The sequence below is a fragment of the Salvia splendens genome, chromosome 3 (genome assembly GCF_004379255.2).
Source record: "Salvia splendens isolate huo1 chromosome 3, SspV2, whole genome shotgun sequence".
In the NCBI taxonomy this organism is placed as follows: Eukaryota; Viridiplantae; Streptophyta; class Magnoliopsida; order Lamiales; family Lamiaceae; genus Salvia; species Salvia splendens.
This window is the reverse complement of record NC_056034.1, coordinates 4,569,544-4,585,736: the sequence shown is the minus strand read 5'-3', so window position 1 is coordinate 4,585,736 and position 16,193 is coordinate 4,569,544. Positions and strand designations below refer to the sequence as shown.

At 39.8% G+C, this 16,193-nt stretch overlaps 3 protein-coding genes across 6 annotated transcripts; all 3 read left to right on the top strand.

The window, feature by feature from the left end:
* The first annotated feature begins 6,357 nt into the window (after nt 1-6,357).
* On the top strand, nt 6,358-9,212 carry LOC121793924 (receptor-like protein kinase ANXUR1). The gene has a single exon (XM_042191948.1). The coding sequence runs from the start codon at nt 6,434-6,436 to the stop codon at nt 9,041-9,043; it is 2,610 nt and encodes an 869-aa protein (XP_042047882.1). The 5' UTR covers nt 6,358-6,433; the 3' UTR covers nt 9,044-9,212.
* Nucleotides 9,213-10,060: 848 nt separating this feature from the next.
* Nucleotides 10,061-14,341, top strand: LOC121794472 (ATP-dependent Clp protease proteolytic subunit 5, chloroplastic-like). 4 transcript variants are annotated; one of them, XR_006049292.1, is made up of 10 exons: nt 10,061-10,467; nt 10,689-10,806; nt 10,899-10,991; nt 11,318-11,363; nt 11,443-11,515; nt 11,963-11,997; nt 12,101-12,189; nt 12,680-12,949; nt 13,089-13,397; nt 13,947-14,084. XR_006049292.1 is itself a non-coding variant. In XM_042192646.1 (8 exons), the coding sequence occupies exons 1-8, from the start codon at nt 10,238-10,240 to the stop codon at nt 14,145-14,147; spliced, it is 885 nt and encodes a 294-aa protein (XP_042048580.1). In that variant the 5' UTR covers nt 10,064-10,237; the 3' UTR covers nt 14,148-14,341. The 4 variants fall into 4 exon arrangements, 1 of the variants encoding a protein (XP_042048580.1); XR_006049291.1 differs by lacking the exon at nt 13,947-14,084 and having other exon boundaries at nt 13,089-13,494; XR_006049293.1 differs by lacking the exons at nt 13,089-13,397; nt 13,947-14,084 and adding an exon at nt 13,062-13,074.
* Nucleotides 14,342-14,926: 585 nt separating this feature from the next.
* LOC121795701 lies at nt 14,927-15,807 on the top strand. Its single transcript, XM_042194279.1, has 2 exons — nt 14,927-15,159; nt 15,234-15,807. The coding sequence occupies exons 1-2, from the start codon at nt 14,927-14,929 to the stop codon at nt 15,805-15,807; spliced, it is 807 nt and encodes a 268-aa protein (XP_042050213.1).
* The last annotated feature ends 386 nt before the right edge of the window (nt 15,808-16,193 follow it).

Genomic DNA, 16,193 nt, shown 5'->3' with positions numbered 1-16,193 from the left:
AGATTTAAATCATTAAAAAAGATGTGTGTATGATCCAAAGTGTAATCACAATGAGCTTGATCTTATAGTTGGATTGAGATTTCAATATTGATTTCAATGTAGAGATGCAAAGATTTCACCTAAAATTCGACCTATGGGATAAACTAGAAAAATTGAAACCTCGTGATTTAATTAGCGGATTAACTTTGTAGACCAGATTTTGACCAAACTTGGTGGTTTAAATGGATATTTATCCTTATAATTAAGACCGGACTATAAATTAAATCTCAGTCATCCATTTTTCTAGTCTAGTGGATAAAATAAATCAAGCAAGTGATATAGTACTTCATTTTATACGAATTTTATTATTTAATTATTTTACTTCATTGCAGAAAGACTGAATTAAAATGATCCTCGTCTAATAGTGAAATACTAGTATATTTTAGTTCGACGGTCGGGTATTAAGAATTAATTTTGTCACATCCCCTGATTTCATATTCTCTACGGTTGGGTATTAAGAATTAATTTTGCTTATATCACAGCCCCTGATTTCATATTCTCTCTGATGTATATAAAGGTGAGGTTAGTTGGTGTTTCCAAAGTTCTGTTGTACTATGATATAGTACTACATGAGGTGCACAATTTGAACAATAGGTAAGTAGGTAACTATATTTGTCTTTTGCATAATTTATATATTGATACATGACATACACACGGTTCAACAGCACGGACAATAATGGCTATGTGCATAATTTATATAAGTAAAAAAATATAAAATATACTATGTGGGCAATGAAAGACAGTTGAAACAAGTTTGTTGGTGCTTGTATTCAACAGCACGGACAATAATGGCTATGTGCAAAAGTACATTTAATTCTCCCTCATTGTGGTGAATGGTTTTATTATTCTTGAGAAAGTTGCGAAAGCCAGAAGTAAATATGAATACAGCTAGGCATGCACACGGTTCAAAAACCGACGGTTCCGGTTCGAAACCGGCGGTTCACGGTTCAACATTTTCATGAACCAGAACCGGCCCCCGCTAGGGTTCCGGCAGTTCCGGTTCCGGTTTAAAAAACCACCGGTTCATGGGGCAGTTCAAAACCGCCGTTTTTTGGCCGAAACCGCCGGTTCCGGGCCGGTTCGACGGTTCATAATTTTTTTTTGCATTTTCTTATTTATTTATCTATGAAATGTGCGTAAATAAAATTCAAAAAATCACGATGAAAATTGCAATTTTATTGAGATTACAAGTTACAACAATTACAAATCACAAAAAACTTGAAGTCTTAAACAAAAAATTTAAATACAACGACACTACTAGTCTACAACGAAGCTAATTACACATTACAAAAAAGACTTGAAGTTCTGAACAATAAATTTATAAGTATATATACACTTAGTCGGCGAATGAGATGTTTCTACATAACTAAATTGAGGGCACCTTTAGCAATTCAACCTTAAATGTTGAGTTTAGTCTAACAATCAACAATTATAGTAGAATTGTCAAAAGTTTCCCTGATTTAGCCTTATAGAGAAATCTACTTAACCGAATAGAGTATATAAATTGTATTTGCATATTTTTAAAGTAGAAACAAATGAAAAAAAAGAAATAAAGGAAAAATGACTTGAGCTCAACTTAAATTTAAAATTTAAGTTGAGGTGCCTACGTATCCCCAATGCTCATTTGCATTAGGGAATCAAAACCCACGTAGTTCTCTTACCTTACTTACCTATTTAGCTTGCTTGGCCAGCGGTTGACGGTTGGCCTACGATTTATCTCTGGTGAATTCTTCTTGTGATTCCTCCTTACGATCATCCCAATCATTTTCTTGTTTTCTGACATCAGCTTTGGCCCAATCATCAAGTAACATCAAGGCTTCCATATTTTTCGCGGAGAGCTTACTTCTTGATTCATCCAACACACGTGATCCAACACTGAAAGCGGACTCGACGGCGACAGTGGAAGCCGGAACCAAAAAAATCTTCTTGGCCATTGACGCAAGTATGGGAAAATCTTTCTCGTGTGTTCCCCACCAATCGAGGACGTCGATTTGGGCGGGATGAATAGGACCTTTATCACCAAAGGAAAAGAGTGAATCGAAATATAAATCTAACTCACTTACCATACCTGAGGTCGACCTTCCGCCGGTGCTGTAGCTGTATAGGTCGGCTAATTGGGATTGCACGTCGGGGTCATCATAATCAGTTTGAAATGTGAAGCCAAAATTATGTTGTTGAGGAGGGGAAGGTCTTCTGACTTGGTGGGTATTGTTATACTTGGTTTCATATTCGGTGTAGAGAGCACGCAAGTTAAAACTCGAAGGTTTGTTGGACAATTGACCGGTCCGGGAGGTTTATTTGAAATGTTTCGGTTAGGTTTACTCCTCATTGGTCATTGGTATCCGCTTGCAATGCTTGAAGTGGACCAAGATCAATAGAACTTAAATTGCTATAATAAAAAACTAAAATCCTGGAGGTACCGGCTAATTTTTATTTTGGATCAAAGACCTTTGCAATCAAAAACACCATTGGAATCTCAGTGAAATACTTAAGCCATTTTTCAACCAGATAATATAAAACACACATCAATTCAGGAGAAGATGAAGCATTTTTCATCGCAATTTTAAAACCAAGTGATATATACATGCAATGCTCTAAAACACGAACAATAGTACAATAATAAACACCCGATAATTCAACAGTCGGATTTTTGAAATATTTGAACAATTTAAATAAACTCACGCTATGATCCCAACAACTATGCGACATATATAAATCAGAAACGGGATAGGTTCTAAAAAAATCACACAAAAAATCTTCATGCGTCAAAGTAGAATTCAGACAATCATATGTCGAATTCCATCTATGAGACACATCCATGGTAAAATTTGTATATCTTACCTTCTTTTGATGGCAATACTTCTTCCAAGCTTTGCCAATAGGCGACTTTTGATAGATTAATCTAACCGCAGTTCTAATAGGACTAACATGCTTTTGCCATAATTCAAACGCATTTTTTACACATAAATTCAAAATATGACATATGTATCTTTGATGAAAATACTTACCACCAATAACCGGAGCACAAGCCGCAATCAAGTCATTAATACTTGCAGTGTTAGCAGTTGCATTATCAAAACCAACAAAAAATATATTATTGCATAATTGAATTCAAAACTTGAATAATTAAAGAAACAATTTCAGGTGCAGTGTGTGGTGTCTCAAATTCTCTAAAACCAATCAAACGCTTGTTCAAAGTCCAACTATTGTCCACAAAGTGAACCGTAATGCCCATGTATGAATGTCTATTAAAATAATCAGTCCATACATCTGAGCAAATGTTCACTTTGTGTCCCAAGTTGAGTAAATAACGTGATAATTCAACTTTTTTCTCCAAACATTGTAGAACGGTAGATCGTTGAACGGTCATTCGACCTACTCTTTTGACAGCTACGTTCAAACCACGTTGCATAGTAACCTCAAATTTTTTGTCATCATAAACATTAAAAGGAAAATGCTTCATTGCAGCCCATCTAGTCATAACATCAACAAAATTTTTAGGATCATATTTAAAAAGAGAAGTACCTGACGAACCTGAGCCACCGGGTTGGAAATTTAGTTGGGTTTGGGTAGAGGCAGTGCCACATTCTACCGGATGCTTTGTCACCAAATGACGACGGAGGGTGCCATATCCCCCACCACTCGCAAATTTGTAGACTTTATCACAATAGTTACAATATGCATGAAACGCCAATGTCTCTTCTTGAGAGAGCGAATCATTAGGACTTGGAATTACCACCAGGACCTTTTTGTAGTGTTTAACAAAAATATCAGATTTCAATGTTTTTTTAGTGGGTGGAGGGGGATGAGGCATGTCCTCATTTCCGCCGGTGCTAGATGGAATACGATAATGAGATCTAGCATCATTGTTGTTTGAGTCCGACGATATAGACACGTCGTACTCGTCATCTTGTTGTTGGGAACTACCACCGCCCCATGCATTTCAGCGAGTAGCATGTCGGTCCTATGATCTTCTTCTATCTATAAATATTATATAAGTTGAAGTTTTAATTGGGAACACAGAAAAAATTTAAAAACTCAATCTTATGAAATTGTGAATTGTAAAAATATTTTTATTTTTAAGAACTTACTTGCATGCGTTCAGCAGCCACTCGGGAAACCTCTTCCATAACTTCTCGACGACTAGGTCGCTTTGATCTTTGGGGACGACTACTTTGATCTTGGGCAATTCCTTTGCCCCGATCACCACGTCTCGGTCCACGACGAGAAGAAGACATAATGCAAAATGAAAGTAGTATGGAAAATGGAGTATTGAATAAATAGTAAATTACGAACACAACAACAAATATAGTAGTAAACAACTTGAACAATTAGAGAGAATGAGGATAGAGAATAGAGAAATTGAGATTGAGAAGGAAATCCTTGTTAACACAAGAATGTGATGAGTAAAAATGATGGGGGAAGTGAGGTATTTATATGAGTAAAATTGGAAGAAAAAAAAAATAAATTCAAATTTCAAATTTCGGCCGGTTTACCACTTGAACCGGCGGTTTTGGACTGAACCGGCGGTTCAGTCCACGGTTTCTGACGGAAACCGCCGGTTTTAAGGCCTACACACTGCCACCTATACGCTGCCACCTGAAAAACGTCCGGAATCGTCAGAAACCGGTGGTTCAAATCGTCAGTTTTTCTGCACACCTAGCATGAAAACCACGTCCTAGCCGGAATCCTACCGTTGGAACCGCTGAACTGCCGGTTACGGTTAACGCTTTTTTTTAACCTGAATCGGCCCGCTTGAACCGCCGAACTGCCTGCGCCGGTTCCGATTTGTGAACCGGCGATCCGGTTCGGTTTGTGCATGCCTAAATGCAGTAGATGCGAAAAGAAACATGACATTGCTATTAAATGGTATAAAAAAATTACAACAATTTTATATCATATTAATAATTGTTATTAGATTTTTTAGGTATAACTTATTCTATAAGTTGTGGTTCATAGACAACGCATCATTATTGGTCTGAAACAGAGAGAGTTGCCAAATCTCGAGTAAGAAGGAAAGAAGGTTGAACATATTGTTCTGGCTGAGAAGGCGATATATATGTTAAAATAATTTATTTGCTTAATATGTTATAATTCGTATATAGTTTTGGATGAATTTAACTATTGTTTATATGTTGGAAAGGAAAATATCATTCCCAAAGAGATTGACGATGAAATTGTTGGAAGAACTTATCTACTCAAAATTGCTATTTGGAATGATTTGGAATAGAACACCCTTTCAATGTACAGTAAAATGTGCACAATTCCACGTATTATAGAAAAATATTAGTAACAAAATTGACAAGTAATAAAAGGAGAAGAAAACCTACAGATAAAGGTGCAATGAAAAAATTGAGACAAAAGATGGTAAGATTAGTTATTTATAACTTGCAAGTAATTATTTGGAACAAAAAAAACACAAATAAATAAGAGAATGAGACCAGACTTATTACAAAACAACAGTAGTTTGGTTTGGAATTGGAAGATCAGTTTGATAAAGTTACTTCTAATTAAGCAACTCCATATGGATATTTTGCAATAACATGTGCAGTCACAAATTTTGAACACAAAATATACTTCATCAGTCACTTAAAAATAGACCAAATTTGTAATTTTGGGATGTCCCTTAAAAATAGACCGTTCTATTTAATAAAAATAAATTTAATTTCTAATGAGTTGACCTCCTTCTTCACTAACAATACTACAATCATTTTTTTCTTTCTATCTCTCTCTTACTTGATCAATTGTGCATTATAACATATGTCATTTCAGATATTATCTATTTTTTAGGAACGAATGGAGTACTATTATGTAGCAATTTTAAAAATAAAAAGAACTTAACCCTAAATAATATTTGAATTAAAAGTAAAGAAGTAAGTAGATGATTAATAAAAAAAATGCAACTACAGTTTGAGATCCTTTGTATTATCTCCGAATTTTCACTATCACGCCACTTTATATCTGTCTCTAGTGGATATAGAAATAATGGAGAAAAGTAAGATATTTTGAGCGACTATATTTCTTACCAAATACTACCCAGAATTTCACTTATTATTAATAAACGAATAAATTTTAAAATTTAAAAAAGTATGTAATTTATTTGTGTAAATAGTCCACATTGAGACATTCACTCAACTCCGCCCATCTACAATTTTCCTAAGAAAATGCAAACCATCAAAAATGAAATTTGAAAATAAGTTAATAAACAAAACCCAAAATCATATGAATCTACGTCGACCTCAAATTCATAACAGCAAATTTTAAAAAAAATGTGAAATCTCAACAAGAAAAAGAAATCAGAAAAAGCAAAACAGGGAATAGAAAAACTAGGCATACAGGAAAATCAGAAATTCAAACTCTGTCTCCTGTATGCCAAAAGTTTTTGGCTCAAGCCATGGTTAAACATTACAACCACACCATTATTAAGAAGGTTGTTCTCTCTCTAGCAATCATTTCTATCACAACCCATGCACAAGCCAAACCTCTTATTCTCAATTGTGGCTCCACAAACTCCGCCAAAGATGCCGACGGCCGCTCCTGGGATCCCGATGACATATTCCTCGCTGCCGGTACCAAATTCGTTGTCGCTAAAGCCGACGTTCAGGATCCTTCGTTGCCATCGGAGGTTCCTTACATGACGGCTCGGATTTTCCAATCCGAAGCCAAGTACCAATTCCCTCTCAAAGATTCAACATCTCGGACTATGCTCCGCCTCCATTTCTACCCCTCATCGTACCCTAATTTCGACATCTCCAAATCATACTTTGCTGTCGATGCCGGCGGCGTCACGTTGCTGAGCAATTTCAGCGCCTCCATATCAGCGGAGGCGCTCTCCCAATCTTACTTCATCAAAGAATTCTTCCTCGCGCCTTCGGATACCCCGACGCTCGATGTCACATTCAAGCCGTCGGCCGATAAGCTGCAAGCTTTCGCATTTGTGAACGGGATTGAGGTTTTGCCGATTCCTGCAATCTTCGATTCAGATCCTGCATTGGCCGGCACCGTGGGGGCGGGTGTCGACGCGACGGGGGCGACGACGGTGCCGATCAGCGATAGCAGCATGGAGACGATGTTTAGATTGAATGTAGGCGGGCAGTATGTTTCGCCTGTGAATGATTCTAACGGACTAATGCGGAGTTGGTATGATGATAGTGTTTACTTGTACGGAGCGGGCATAGGAGTTGCGGTGGCGGCAAATACAAGCATCGCTTATAAAAGCATGCCCTCTTACATGGCCCCACTTGATGTCTACTCCACTTATAGATCAATGGGCGCATACAAGGATGTGAACAAGAATTCAAATCTTACATGGATCTTCCAAGTTGATCCCAGTTTCATGTACATGTTGAGGTTCCATTGGTGCGATTCTGAGATGACCAAGCCTAATCAAAGAGTCTTCGACGTGTTCATCAATAATAAAAGTGCTGAATACGACGTCGACGTATTTGCTATGACCATGGCAACATCTACCCCGATCAAGAAGGACTACGTAGCTCGAGTCGCTGAATCGACCTCGGAGCTCTGGGTGTCATTGCGCCCTACAGACGCCACGAAATCACAGTTTGTGGACGTTTTGCTTAACGGGCTAGAAATTTTCAAGTTGAGCGACGTCGCGAAGAAAAACCTAGCAGGCCCCAATCCTTCCATCTCTGACTTGATGAGGAAGTATCAGGATGGGCCTGCTTCGTTCGCCTCTGAGAAATCCGCAGTCTCAACAATGATCATCACCGGGGCAGGTGGGGCATGCGCAGTGGGACTCGCATTTGTCGCGTGTCTCTTCGTGTACCAGAGGAAACAAAGAGACCCTAAGGGAGACGGCGCCACCACATGGTTGCCTATTTCTTGGAACTCGAGCTCCACCACAATGAAATCTTCTGTGTCTGGCAGGAGCCAGGGCGGGGGGGCGGGCATCTCATCCGACGCCGCGTGCAACTGCCGCTACTTTAGCCTGTCGGAGATCATGAGTGCCACCAAGAACTTCGACGAGTCCAACGTGATAGGCGTGGGAGGCTTCGGAAAAGTGTACAAGGGTGTGGTCGACGGCTCCACAATGGTGGCTGTGAAGCGATCCAACCCCTCATCCGACCAGGGCATAAACGAGTTTCAAACAGAAATCGAGATGTTGTCGAGGCTGAGGCACCGACATCTAGTCTCCTTGATCGGATTCTGTGAGGACAATGGAGAGATGATTCTTGTGTATGACTACATGGGGCAAGGAACACTAAGGGAGCATCTCTACAAGGGAAATAAAATAGTTTTATCCTGGAAACAACGACTAGAGATATGCATCGGAGCAGCAAGAGGCCTACATTACCTCCACACTGGAGCTAGATACACCATCATCCACCGTGATGTCAAGACCACTAACATTCTCCTCGACGACAAGTGGGTGGCCAAGATGTCCGACTTCGGGCTCTCCAAGACTGGCCCGGACATGAACAAAGGCCATGTCAGCACAGTGGTGAAAGGTAGCTTCGGATATTTAGACCCAGAGTATTTCCGAAGGCAGCAACTGACAGAAAAATCTGATGTGTACTCATTCGGAGTGGTTTTATTTGAGGTGTTATGTGCTCGGCCAGTGTTGAACCCTAGCTTGCCAAAGGAACAAGTGAGCCTGGCTGATTGGGCATTGCGGTGTGCGAGAAACGGCACGCTTGAGGACATCATCGACCCACAACTACAGGGGAAAGTGGGCCAAGAGAGTTTGAAGAAATTCATGGAAACTGCAGAGAAATGTTTGGCCGATCACGGCACGGAACGCCCCTCCATGGGCGATGTGTTGTGGAACTTGGAGTTCGCTCTACAGGTACATGAAAATCCCGATCACAGTAGGGGCGGTTCAACTACGACAGGGAGCGTCGACTTCGAAGGACAGATCGATCAGAATAGCATCATGGCTATGCATAGAAGCATTCTGAATATTGAGGACGATGATGATGATGATGATGAAGAAGCAGCAAGGAAACCACAAAACGGGAGTGATAATCCCGATGAGATTTTCTAGCAAATTGTCAACCCTACCGGTCGTTAATATTCTTTGTTCACATTCATCCCATCTTTCACTATATACAACACCGAATGTTATCGATGAATTTGTAATTATATGTTTAATTAGCAGCAAGCTTCTGATCAACCTAACTTTGGGATTATTTATATGTTGATATTTGTATGGAGTGGATTGGTGTTGCAATTTTTTACTGAGTTCAGATGGTCATCCTATTTTAAAGCATTTAATAAGTTCTTATTACTCCTATATTTTTTTTATGATCTGGTATAATTGATTAACATAACAATATTCAAGAGTAATTTATTTCCACATTAGTCATCGGGATCTCCATCGTATGAAAAAAAAGTATACCACTCTCCAAGTATATTTTGGATCTTATATCAGGATTTAGGTACCATATAGTCTAAACAACCACAACAAATAAAATTATTAATATTGTTTTGAGTAATAAAGTTTCATTGAAAGTGTTAACCAAATCTGGAACCAAAGTTGTTTTACTTAATGTAAGGGTGTCCACAATAGGATCCGCCTCCGCAGCTGCCGTGTTGCGCGGTTGCGCTGCGGCGGTCTGTTGTAAGCCGCAACGGCGTCGCGGTGGCTGTTCAACAGCCGAGGTTACGACTTCGCCGGGTGGGAGGACGGCGGTTGCACGGCGGTCAAAATCATTTTTTAATTATTTAATTATTATCTATAAAATACCTATTTTCAATTCATTTTTTTTCATTCCGATCTCAAATTTCAAAATTTTCTCAAATCCACTCTTCCAGGTGGTGGCTTACTGGACAATTTTTATATAGCTGCTGTGATGACCAGGTGGACAAATTTTTTTTATGGCTGAGACGTAATTGTTCTACTATTATGGGTACTTTAATACTACTATTTTATAGTAGTAGTAATTTTTTTGTTTCATCTACTCATTTAAAAAAGAACATTTACTTTCATCATTTTAAAACACAATCTTCTGAATAGTTAATATGTGTACTACATAAAATATAGCAGTAGAATTATTCGATTTCAAGGCGAAGGTTTAGAGATAATTGGATTCTCCCAGAAAAAAAAAATTAAAAAATTAAGAGAAAAGAGGGAGAGAGATCTCTCAACACGCCAGTCTTCTGTTCGACTCACTGTCGCCGCCGTTTTAACGGATAAGCCTCCGATTCTCCTCCTCCTCTGCCACCTATCCTCTACGAAATGGCGCATTCATGCGTATCTTCTTCTTCTCTCAGATTCAACTCATCGTTTTCTCTCTCTTCACCAAACCCATTTTCTTCCTCCGCCAAAATCGTATCTTTTCCCTTCCAACCTCTCCGTTCCAGGAAGCTGAAGAGTTCTAACCCCCGGAGCTCTTCGGCGAAGGCTATGCACTCTCCGGAGTTTTATGCCCCGGAAAGGACCTCACGCGATGGTATTTGGTCGATTAGGTAAGGGTTTCACATACTACTGATGTTTATCGGATAATAATTATTTTTATATATTTCGATGGGGTTTGTGCACTATCTGATCTTCCCTTGGTCCCTGGTATAGTTTCCTATTCCAATTTGATTGCAAATCTATGCTAGCACCAACGAATAATATAGTCTATTTAATTTTTGGAGCGAGTATTTGACTAGTTGTTGATAGCTGAGTTCCTCTTGTGTTTTAGGGATGATTTACACATCCCATCATCGCCATACTTCCCAGCTTATGCTCAAGGGGGGCAGGGCCCGCCTCCCATGGTTCAAGAGCGTTTTATGAGTGTTATTAGCCAACTTTTCCAATACGTAAGACACCGTTTACTGAAATTTTCATTCAGAATATATTTTACTACTATTAGTTACTCTGCTATAGTTGTAACTCCCTATTGATATTTCAGCGGATAATACGATGTGGTGGAGCCGTTGATGATGATATGGCAAACATCATTGTTGCTCAATTGCTTTATCTTGATGCTGTTGATCCCACTAAGGTGTGTTTTACTTTCATCTGATAATTTAGTCCTTTTTATTTTGTGTGTGGTATTTCTTGCGCGACCTATGAGCAGATAAGGTCTGTTCGGTGTTAGCTCCATTAGTAGTTTCCCTGGGGTGTTATATTTGGAAATTAGAACAAGGAACGGTTATGATAATGACTGCTTACAGCTTACTCATTCAAAAGTATGTCATAGCAATGTGTTGTCCCATTGGTATCTCTGGTAGTCTGGTTTTCCTGGCCTCTTTGTAGTGTGATGAATATATTCCTGTTATGTTCACTTTTGACAATCTAATAGTATTTAATTTATATTGTACTGAACAGGATATAGTCATGTATGTGAACTCTCCAGGTGGATCAGTTACAGCTGGTATGTATTTTATTTAAAATGTCCATTACCTGTTAGCTGAGTGTACAAATATTTTATCTGCTTCCTTTTAACTTTCTAGGAATGGCTATCTTTGATACCATGAGGCACATAAGGCCTGATGTTTCAACCGTATGCGTTGGGCTTGCAGCTAGGTGAGGCCACCACACCTACTATAGCTTGGGAAATCACTTCAAAATTAATGTTCACATTTAATGATCCATTTCTAGAATAATCAATGAAAGGAACGAGCTTCAGCAAGCATAGAGTCATTTTACTTGGTGATTAGATATTTTTAGTTTATATTGAAAGAGGAATTCATAGATTACATGTTGATGATGCCTTTTTCCCTTGGGGTTTTAGCAGTAGTGAAAGAGAGGGCGGGCTATGCCTTCTGCAATCTGCATGCACCACCAATATATGGATTAGCTGTTAGGATATCATTTCAAACCCATCTGACCTCTGTCATCATGTGGTCTAGATGTCTTTTTATACCCTATACTTTTAATACTCCTTGCTTATGGGTACTTTGCTTGTGCATTTTCTTATTGCCATTAGATGTCTTTCTAATGAAGTCATATCGTATCCTTATTCTTGTGCAGTATGGGAGCTTTTCTACTAAGTGGTGGTACTAAAGGTAGATTATTTCATTTCTTTTGGTTATTTAAGGATTCTACAACAGTTTTTCTCATGTTCTTAGATGAGAGTATTATATTCTGATCTTGTAATTATAACTGAAGGAAAAAGATATAGTCTTCCTAACTCAAGGATAATGATCCATCAGCCCCTTGGTGGAGCACAGGGTGGGCAGACTGATATTGATATTCAGGTGATTTCATCTTCTTTGGTATTGGGTGGATGATAACCTTATAATGAGATGGACATTGCCTTTTATCGCTGTTAGTTTGTATTTGTGAATTATTTTAAGGCTATATAATTCTGTTGGTTTCTGTACAAATTTACAGTCATTGTGAATATTTATATGTTTGGTTGAATTCTTAACAGGTGATTATATCCCAACTTAAATCATGCCGAAGTAATTTAAGCATGAAGCTTTATTTTATTAGCATTGTCGTTGGTATCACAAAGTAATGTTTTTTGTTGGTTTCTTACCCAATTTTTGTTGGTATCACAAAGTAATGTTTCTTATCACAATATTCTGGCTCTCAGCTAGATAATGTTTGCTATCTGTTTTGTAACTTTGGTTTAAAGCTTGGAGGTTAGGATTGAAATGTGCAAGGTGTGAAACTGTGAAATTATGTTTCATTTTTACCCGAGCTTTACATCTGTGTTTGATCTCTAGCATTCTGTCCATCCAGATACCAGAGACTCAACCCATTAGCTTATAACTATTGGTCTGTTACTTTTTCTTGATATCCTTTATCGCTCTACGGCATTGTTTGTAAGTCGTCCGATATATCGCGATATATCGCCTGTATCGGTAGGCCAAGGGTCGATACACACCCAGATGCGACTTAGGCGACTAACATTCGAGTCGTCCGATATATCGCGCGACTCGACCGATTAGTCGCCTGATCGAGTCGAGGACGACTTAATGGGCTTCACTCCAGATTGGGCCAGGCGGACAGGTAGGTGTCTATTCAGCCCATTAGGGTTTCTTTATAAAAACCCCCACTTCAGCCCATTAGGGTTTCTTTATAAAAAACCCCACACCCCCTCCCCACGTCCTCCTCCTCCCAGAACTGACGCCGCCCCTCCTCCTCCCAGAACTGACGCCGCCTCTCCTGGATGAAGCTACTGGTGCAACTCAAGGTCTAGGAGGTCGTAATCTGCCAAGGGCTGCTGCAATGAAAAGGAAGAGTGGATCTAAACATGATGCTGCTGCTGCAAGTAAAAGGACTAAGCAACCTAGGACAGCTGCAATTCCAGTTGAAGATGAAGTGTCAAGTGAAGAGGATGATGAAATGGGAGATGAGAGTGGATCTGATTACGAAGATGATGAAGAGGGTGGTGGAGGTTCAGCTGCAGGGGCTTTCCAAGTGGATGATGCTGTGCTTTGAGTTTGCTTAATTGCTTGTTAGTTGTTATCATGCAAATCGTTGAACATGACTAAATCATTGAACAATATGATGCTGTGTTTTTTCCTGTTGTAATTTGAAGTATATATTGCATATTTTACATGTGTAAAAGGGCAAGTCGCCCGATATATCGATATATATCGGTCTTGAGGGACCTGGACGACTTGTCTGGTGAGTCGCCCGACTTACTATCGATATATCGACTAAGTCGCCCGATATATCGGCTGAGTCGATATATCGGTCCTCTGGCGACGCGGTTCGATTCACCGACTTAAAAACATTGCTCTACGATATGTGAAGAAGCACTAAACCAGAAACCCTGACTTTATGATTAGAGCTATGAGTTACGCACTTACGCTGATAGACACTAATTGGGTAGCTTTTTGATGGTTGTCTAACATTTTGATTGAGAGATTCTGTTATATCATGGCCAACCTGATTATGTTGTAAATCTGTTATATTGCAGATTCAGTCACTCAGTAACACCTCTTGATATCCTTTTTTTGGATGAAGATCACTCCTTAGTCCTCAATGTTCTTTGTTGCAGGCAAATGAAATGTTGCATCACAAAGCAAATTTGAATGGATATTTGGCGTACCACACTGGTCAAAGCCTAGAGAAGATCAACCAAGACACAGATCGCGATTTCTTCATGAGTGCTAAAGAAGCCAAAGAGTACGGTCTCATAGATGGTGTTATCTTGAACCCACTCAAAGTCCTCCAGCCGCTTGCAGCTGTAGCAGAATAACTATAAGGTTTAGTTCAAGCTCCCACCTCTTTTTTGGTTGATTGATTTCATAACCAAGAACATGGGTTTTTGTTGATTTCAACTATACAGCTAGAAATTTTAGAATCAACAAGATACTATGTATTGTTCCCATCCGGACGCATCCATGTACGATCATTATTTAGCAATATTTGATGAACTTATCATTGTCCTAAGTAGCAGTCAATACGCGGCACTTTGGGTTCATTTGTCCTTGTGTACTACTCTCTTCATATTTGGAAATAAAAATGTCTCTCCTAATTAGTGCCAGAGTTTGAAATTACATACAAAAATGATGCCAAACTTTTAGTTCACCACACTGTCTTCGATGCTATACTATTTTTGATGGTAGGAAAAACTTATTCCGGGATAGATAGAGTAATTGGTGAACCTTGTTTGTCTTCAATAATGTTACTAACATATGACATAAAAATTCTCTTCTCTAACAGCTGATAACCTGTCAATTGTGTCTCATAATATAATATCATCATGATTCATGAAGGAATACTTCAAACTCAGATTGATTCCCATTTCCATACCCACTAACCTAAATTAAACTTGTCTATTATTTTCATGATTTCGCCATTATTATTTAGGTGTACCATGCCTTTCCCAAAATTATAGAAAAGTCTAGTTAAATAAAAAAAGCAATACATGCGACCCTGTCCTAACATCCTTCGTCAACCAGGTCGTGCTCTCTGTTATATATATCTAAAACACAAATTTTATCTTGTTCAAATTCAATTAGAAACCCAAATCCAATGGAGTTCAATCCATCGGAATATGTTCAAGAAAATGCGGCCGCCACCGCCACCACCACCACCAGAGTCCGTAGCGCTGCCACAGCTGCCGTTGCTGTCGTGAGACATCCATTTCAAATTATGACCACCACCCTCCTCAGCCTCCTCCTTCCCCTGTCATTCCTCCTCCTCGCCCGCCTCGCCTCCGCCCACTACCTCCTATCCGTCTCCGAGGACTACCCCCGCCGCCCCCGGCTTCTTTCATCACCTTATATTTCATATACTCCAAAAACCCCACAATCCTCCACTTAATAGTTTCAATCATCAGCGTCTCATCCCTCACCAATGCAGTCACCGGAAAAACCACCTTCCTCAGCCGGTCTCCGGCAGAGCCCCTGACACCAGCGCGGCTGTACGTTGCATGGCTGTTTCTCGTGGTCCTGCAACTCTGCGTGGGAGTTGGGATCGAAGGCAGCATCGCTGCCAGCGTCGAGGGCTCGAATTTCGGGCAGGACGGCAGCTTTATATGCAGGCTGGTCTTCTTTTTTGGGCTGCATGAAATAATGCTGTTTTGGTGGCGGACGGTGGTGAAGCCGGTGGTGGACGACACGATATTCGGGGGGTGGAGGGCAGAGGGGTGGGTGGAGAAGGCGGTGGTGGGGCTGAGCTACGGGGGACTGTGGTGGTGGAGGCTGAGGGAGGAGGTGGAGGCGCTGGTGATGGTGGCGGAGGTGAAGAGGGAGATGATGCTGATGGGGGTTGGGGTGGTGGATTTCCTTGGCTTTTGGTTGTATTACGTGACTGTGACGGTCGGAATGGTTAGGATGGTCAGAGCCTTGGTTTCGACGGTCGCGATCTTGGTACGTAGGCGAGAGAGCCGGCCTAATGACGAGAAGGTTTGAGTTGGACCGGCCTCCATTAAATTAGACAAAAACTTTGGTGCGCGCACAGTGTCTCCTCGTCCTGCCTTCTTGCGCTCACCGTGCGCGTGCACGGGAGAGTGGCTCTATTAAATTAAATTTCATCCTCCAATTATTGCTTCATTTTTTTATTTGCTTGTAGAAAATTTCTGCTGTCATATCTTATTATAATCACATTAATTTATGTGATAGTAACTGCGAAATTTCGGAGGTTTGATGATGCATTCAATTTATGATGAGGAAATTGTTATTTAAATTTTATATTTTGAAGATGACATTTTCTTGTTGTCTCGTGTTACTGCGGGCGAGTTAAAAATTCTGCAACTACTTTAGTATGATTGATTTTTGGATAAAGTATGAGTTATCTC